The sequence below is a fragment of the Vollenhovia emeryi genome, unplaced genomic scaffold (genome assembly GCF_000949405.1).
Source record: "Vollenhovia emeryi isolate VEMERY1.0 unplaced genomic scaffold, V.emery_V1.0 DF939122.1, whole genome shotgun sequence".
In the NCBI taxonomy this organism is placed as follows: domain Eukaryota; kingdom Metazoa; phylum Arthropoda; class Insecta; order Hymenoptera; family Formicidae; genus Vollenhovia; species Vollenhovia emeryi.
The window spans coordinates 4,179,041-4,185,233 of record NW_011967244.1 but is presented as its reverse complement, the minus strand read 5'-3'; the positions used below and the strand labels follow the sequence as shown (position 1 = coordinate 4,185,233).

At 41.5% G+C, this 6,193-nt stretch overlaps 1 protein-coding gene across 1 annotated transcript; it reads right to left on the bottom strand.

The window, feature by feature from the left end:
* Window positions 1-1,679: 1,679 nt before the first annotated feature.
* Window positions 1,680-4,599, bottom strand: LOC105570127. The gene is made up of 4 exons (XM_012027091.1): window positions 4,147-4,599; window positions 3,966-3,979; window positions 2,791-3,861; window positions 1,680-1,755 (listed from the first exon to the last, which is right to left on the bottom strand). The coding sequence occupies exons 1-3, from the start codon at window positions 4,368-4,370 to the stop codon at window positions 2,837-2,839; spliced, it is 1,263 nt and encodes a 420-aa protein (XP_011882481.1). The 5' UTR covers window positions 4,371-4,599; the 3' UTR covers window positions 1,680-1,755; window positions 2,791-2,836.
* Between the last annotated feature and the right edge of the window lie 1,594 nt (window positions 4,600-6,193).

The window sequence follows — 6,193 nt, the reverse complement described above, 5'->3', positions numbered from 1 at the left end:
TAATTACGATCGAACATCTCTCCCTGAGATCGTTTGATCGGTCAATTATATTCAAGTCTCGTTCTCGCGATTAACCAGTAGAGGTTTAGAGAAATAATTTTTATTTGGCTAGTATATATTTTATTTCTGTAAATAGACTGTTATCTTTATGTAAAATTCGTTATTAACCAAAACAAATATAAGAATTACGCAATTTTCGTAGTTATTATTATTATTATTCTTATTATTCATATTATTATTATTATTATTTTTAAAGAAAACAAAAGGGTTACGCATTTTTGCAAGGAGTTATACCATTTCTTAACTTAATGGGTAACTTAACTTAGTAGTTTAATACTTGTTTTAACTCTTAATACTATGGATATTGTTTCTATTGCACTCTAGCTATGCATAATCGCTTTTACAAAGGATTCTTTGGATGGAGCAATAGTTTTATTATAATGTTTCGCGAGAACCTGTGAGTTTTCCGACCAGCCGGCTGTTTTTCGAATAGTTTCCAGGTCTACTCCTTTTCTTAGTGCGGTCGAAGTCGCTGCATGTCTTGTGGAATGCGCTGTGAATTTTTCGTCTATACCGCAGCGAGACATCGCTGCCTTGATCCATCTGCTTATCGTCGCTGTGGATGTCGCTCTAATTGGCTTTTTGATTGTCACAAATAAGTCATCTATGTTACCTCTCAACTGGGCTGTTTCCTTAATGTAGGCGTCAATTGTTGACGCGATGCACAATTTGGGATTTTCCCGATAGACTGGCAAGACTAGTAGGGGTTGGTATGAGCCTGGGCGTGAAGTTTTAATTCTGTCCGGTATCTCTATTTCGTAACCTTGTGTGTCACACTTGATATTTGATATTTTAATCGATGCTAAAGTGCTAAAGATGCTGCGCTCTATGCGCAGTGCCCAATGCAAGTAGTAACACGAGACGCTGAGTCAGGCAATCAAGGGTCAGTTCCTCCAGGGGGTACCATTCTTCGATTTTTCGTAGAGCTATGTTCACGTCCCAAATTCGATCATATTTGGGCTTTGTCGGTCTCAGCATAAATATCCCTTTAAAGAGTCTAGAGATATTTCTGCTTTTGCCGATGTTGTTCTCGCTAATCAGAGAAATCGCTGCTCTCATTGTGATTCCCGGATAATTTTCCTGCCATCAGGGACAGCTTCCCTGCTAGCGGATGCTGTATGGACCTACAATGGCTTTTCAATCAACAAACTCATGAATAATGGGAACCATGGTTGGCTAGTCCAATAGGGAACTATGACAATCCCGGTGGCCTGGTCCACTATAGCCCCTGTGAATGCCAGTTCACTGTAAACGCGTCGATTGCCAGTGCTTCTGGATCGTTTCTCCAGGCTAGGAATTTTTTGCATTTTGTGTTGTTCCGTGTGGCAAATAGGTCGATTTTTGGGTGTCCGAATCTTTCCACCACTCGACGGAATGCGTAGTCCGCTAACTCCCATTCCGTATCTATATTCTTTACTCGGGATTCGCGATTCGCCTCCACGTTGTCTTCGGATTTAATATACGAAGCTGTTATCCAAATATTCCTTGCTTCGCACCACTGCCAGATCTTCTTTGCGATTTTATGTAAGTTAGGGTGCTGTACGCCTCCCATTTTATTTACGTAGGCTATCGCGGTAGTATTGTCCATACGTAGGAGTATTTCCGAGCAGTTATAATTTTTAGCGAAACTTTTTAAAGCAAGCAGCGCCGCTTTTAGTTCGAGCCGATTAATATGCCATTTTTGTTCAAGTTCTGTCCAGAAACCTCGAGCCGTTTCTCCTTCGTGGTAGGCGCCCCACCCCGTGGTAGACGTCAGAAAATATTTCGTGCTTATACCTGCCCTTTCTTATCGGATTCGAAGATTTTGGAATATTTTCCTTCCACCAAGTTAGAATCGGCTCGAGCTTCTCTGGAATACAGATTTTTCCATCATAGTTATTCTTGTTTTTTAACAATTCCAAATACCTAACGCGTTCGAATTCCTTTGTATATAGACGACCGTATTTGATCGCTGGGCAACATGCGTTGATTGAGCCCACAAAGCTCGACCATTAACGAATGGAGACGACTTTACCTGGCCTAAACTCTGCCAAAAGTTCTAATATTTTCCGCTTTTTCTTCTCTGGCAGCTCTAGTGTCATTTTTCTAGAATCATACCTTATACCTAAGAAGTCGACTCTCTGACTCGGTTCGAGGTCACTTTTATTGTAGTTTATGACAAAATCTAAGTATTCTAATAATTCAATTGACGCTCTTACATTGTTTGCGCACGCCTGTCTAAAGGAGGCAAGGAGCAGGACATCATCGAGGTATATTACTGACAATAACCCTTTCTTGCGCAGTTGGTTTACAGCTGGTCTCATGACCTTCGTAAATATCAGAGGGGCTACGTTAAGGCCGAAGGGCAGGCACACAAATTCAAAGTATTGACCTCGAAATATAAATCTTAAATACTTTGAGGAATCCTCGTTCACCGGTATCAAGAAATACGCATTTTCTAAGTCTATTTTCGCTAAGTAATAATTTTTGGAAATAATTTTTTCCGCCGTCCTCCATTTTAAAGTGTTTCGTTCGCATGAATTCGTTTAGCTTCTTTAGATTTAACACGAATCTAAAACTCCCATCTGATTTTGGGGTTAGAAAGTATGAGGATATAAATTGAGGTTCCTCTGGGGCACACTATCTAATGGCCCCTAATTGTAGCAGATTGTTAATTGCCTCTCTGACGTCCTCGAAGGTCTGAGACCCTCGCATTAAGGGGGCCGTTGGGAATGTCGTTTGAGAAGGCTGAGCCGAGAATCGGATCTTATAACCCCGCACGCAATTTAATACAAATTTATTTTTCGTTACTGATTCCCATTCGTGGATAAAAAACTTTAACCGGCCAGCTACCTTTCTCGCTTCTAGCGAGCATGATGGTTCGGTCGTGTTGATCTCGCGGGCGCATGCTTGTTCCATTGATAATTCCCCTGGCGGTCCTTGAAGCGCAGGGATTTCTGCGGGCCTCCGTCCTCGCCTGCTGCGAGCGGCCCCTGGGTCTCGTCGGCAGGCTCTTCCTGTTTCCCCAGTTGGCGGTCTTTAAGGGCTTCTTGCTGTGTTGGCGCGGGGCGAGATCTTCTACCACCTTGTCTAGGGACTTCGTGTGTTTTAACTTCTTGAACAGGTCTTCCCCAAATAAGTCGCCCGTTATCTCTGACTGCTTTTTGAGCAACTCTCGATATTTCTCGTCAATGCCCGGGAGAATAAAAGCTCTTCGCATAATTGAATGTTGGTAGTGTAGACCTGCCAACAACTTGCCTGCATTTCCCAGAAGATGCATAAGCCTGCTTGAAATGTCGCCCTCTTCTAGTTCCAGAATTAATGAGATGGTCTTAGCCACCGCTATTATTGCTGAGCCTAGGGCGTTCTGTGCGGAGACAAAGTGCTTATCTCTACTTTTGGCTGTACTCGACATATAGGCTAGGATTTCTTGATTTAGTTTCGGGGCTTCTGCATACAAGCCCCCTTTCCTGGGGAACTTTTTCGTGATTTCTTCTCGTAACTTGTTCTCCTCTTCCTCCCGCCTCTTTTCGTCTTCTTCGTCTCCTTCATACAGGCCCTTGCGCATCCAAGTATTCCATTCTGCGGTTAATATCGGATGCAGAACAATATTGTCAGATTGTGCTGGCTTTGCTTTTAAGCCCAATCGTTCTCGAGTTTCATTGCTGAGACTCGCTGATTCTGCTGCGCTGTCCACGGTGTTCTCCACGTCGGTCTTACTCTCCTGCTCAGTGTCTGTTCCGTCTCCCGACGTGGAGGAATCTGATCTCGCCTCGCTTTCAACCTCGTCCACGATGCTTGTTTCCTCGCTCGTGGCCGCTGCTGAACCGAAAAAGCGAGGTTAATGGGTGTGCAGTCGACTCGCTATAATGTGCGATCTGTCCTCCCTCGAGTGAAGGCTCACCGCCGCGAGATTTTTATCGTACGATTTGTCCTTCCTCTAGTGAAGGCTCATCGCCGAGAAGTTTTGACCGTGCAGTATGTCAAAAGTGCGATCTGTCCCCCCTCGAGTGAGGGCTCATCGCCGCGAGATTTCTGGCCGTGCGATCTGTCCCCCCTCTAGTGAAGGCTCATCGCTAAAGATCTAACTCTCCTGATCCTTATTACTCACCATTCTCTTTGTCCTCTGTATTAATCTGCGTTCCAGTATTACAGGCGACCTGAGTTTTTACGATCTCCGCGGTTACGCCACGCGGGTCCCTAACCTCCTCGGTCGCCGTATGCGGTCTCGTAACCTCTTCGGTTGCTGCCCGCGTAAGCTTTTTCAGCTTTTTCCGCAAACTCCTCATCTGCTTCTGCATATCTTCAATGTCCGCTTTCCTTTTCGACATCTTTCTCTAATCTCGTACACTCTGAGTTGTGACTCTTTCGAGCACAAAAAACGTTATGAAGAACAGAGGCAAGGGATACACAAGAGGGTGGGAAAAAGAAACTCTGAAGATTGTGGCGACATCGAGTACCGAAGGACGGTACTACTGGTTAATCGCGAGAACGAGACTTGAATATAATTGCTTGCAGCTGCTTACTGACGCGTAAATGGACGCTTCATTCAATCGGCTTTAGCACTATGATGCCGTTTGAATTTCGTTCTAAAACCTTTTGCATTATATTTTTAAAACTATAAACTAAAGATTTAAGCAAAAAAAATCGATTTTTTGAAACCTCAGGGGTGGTGTTACCCCTTAATCTCTCGGAAGTATGATTTAATAATGCTTGCAATGAGACCTCAACTTTAGTTTCATGAATTGAAATTGTTTCCTTTGGTGGTCTACATTGTGCTTTAACTTCCCGAACTTTATTATAGAACGGCCAAATGTCAGCACCACATGCCTTTACCTCTAAACGCATATTTGTATATACAGTTTTAGATATAGAATTGTCTAATAAGAATGCTAGAGCTTCTTGAGGTGTTTTTTTAATAATTCCAGTTTCTTCTGTGTTCAACAACTTTCTAAGTTTTCTGGGTTGATCTGGACTTTCTGAAATTTTATTAATAACACTGTACAGATCCTTATCTCCAGAATATCTAGCTGCATAACGACATGCTTGCAGTATTTTTTGTGGATTATGATCAAGACTCGCACTTATTTTTGCAGCCTCTCGTCTTTTTGAACGATCCGATTTTTTTTCGAACGACAAAGAAGGACGACCTGGTTTAGAACACGAAGGATATTCTTGGTTGTGATTAATAATTTTAATATTTGGAACTATAAACTCGGAATCGAGCCAACCGGAATTTTTCTTTTCGAACTTTTCTTTTATTCTACATACTTCTTCCAATTTTTTATTGCGTTTCGTTCTAAGAGTCGAAAGTGCAGCTTTTAAACGCTGCAATCCTGTTGGACAAGCGTCTTCCAAACAAATATTCAACTCCTTTAGTATGTAATTTAAAGTTTCAGATATGTCCCCACCAGGAGGAATATTTTCAAGAATTTGCCGTTTCGTAAATTTCGCCATGATAAATTAATAAAGGCGTAGCGGCATTAACTATTAGGGCTATTCCCTTCACGCTTTGTCTGACAGTGAGAGCCAGGACTTAAACGGGACTTGGTTTCGTGCCTCGTATTACCGGGAGTGTTGGTCTCGATTTTGTGAATCTTAAGGTCTAGTCTCGCGGCCGAGATAAGGCGGGAGCGAATGAGAGCTTGCACGCCTTTATAAATGAATGAAATTAAATTTTTTGAAATTATATAATTGTAAACGATACTAATGCGAACAATGTAGCGTAATTTATAATTATTGTATAATACATTTCTTTCAATCGCGGTGCGATGTTAGTCGTCAAGTCGGTACAGGCTTTTAGATGTAGGTGATGACCTGTTTATATACGTATGCTTACGTTATATAGTAAAAGTAGCAAAAAGTAGCAGCTTTTTCTTAAAGTATATATTATACATAACATATACAATTTGGGGTTTCCCTTCTAGAAAGTGGAATCTTGGGGAATGATCAATCGGAAGTGATCTGTTGTGATTAATAATACAATAAAAATGTAAAATATTATAATTTATTGTGACTTTCTTCAATTTTATATAATATATTTTCCATTCTTGATCTGTTCTTATTATATTAGTAGACTACAAACCCGGAAAATAATATATAATTTAATAATATATGAATAATAAAAGAATAAAGGTGAAAACAGTTTAATATC

What these genes read in the sequence shown, in the direction of transcription:
- LOC105570127 (XM_012027091.1), bottom strand. Translation starts at nt 4,370, where the DNA reads ATGTCGAAAAGGAAAGCGGACATTGAAGATATGCAGAAGCAGATGAGG.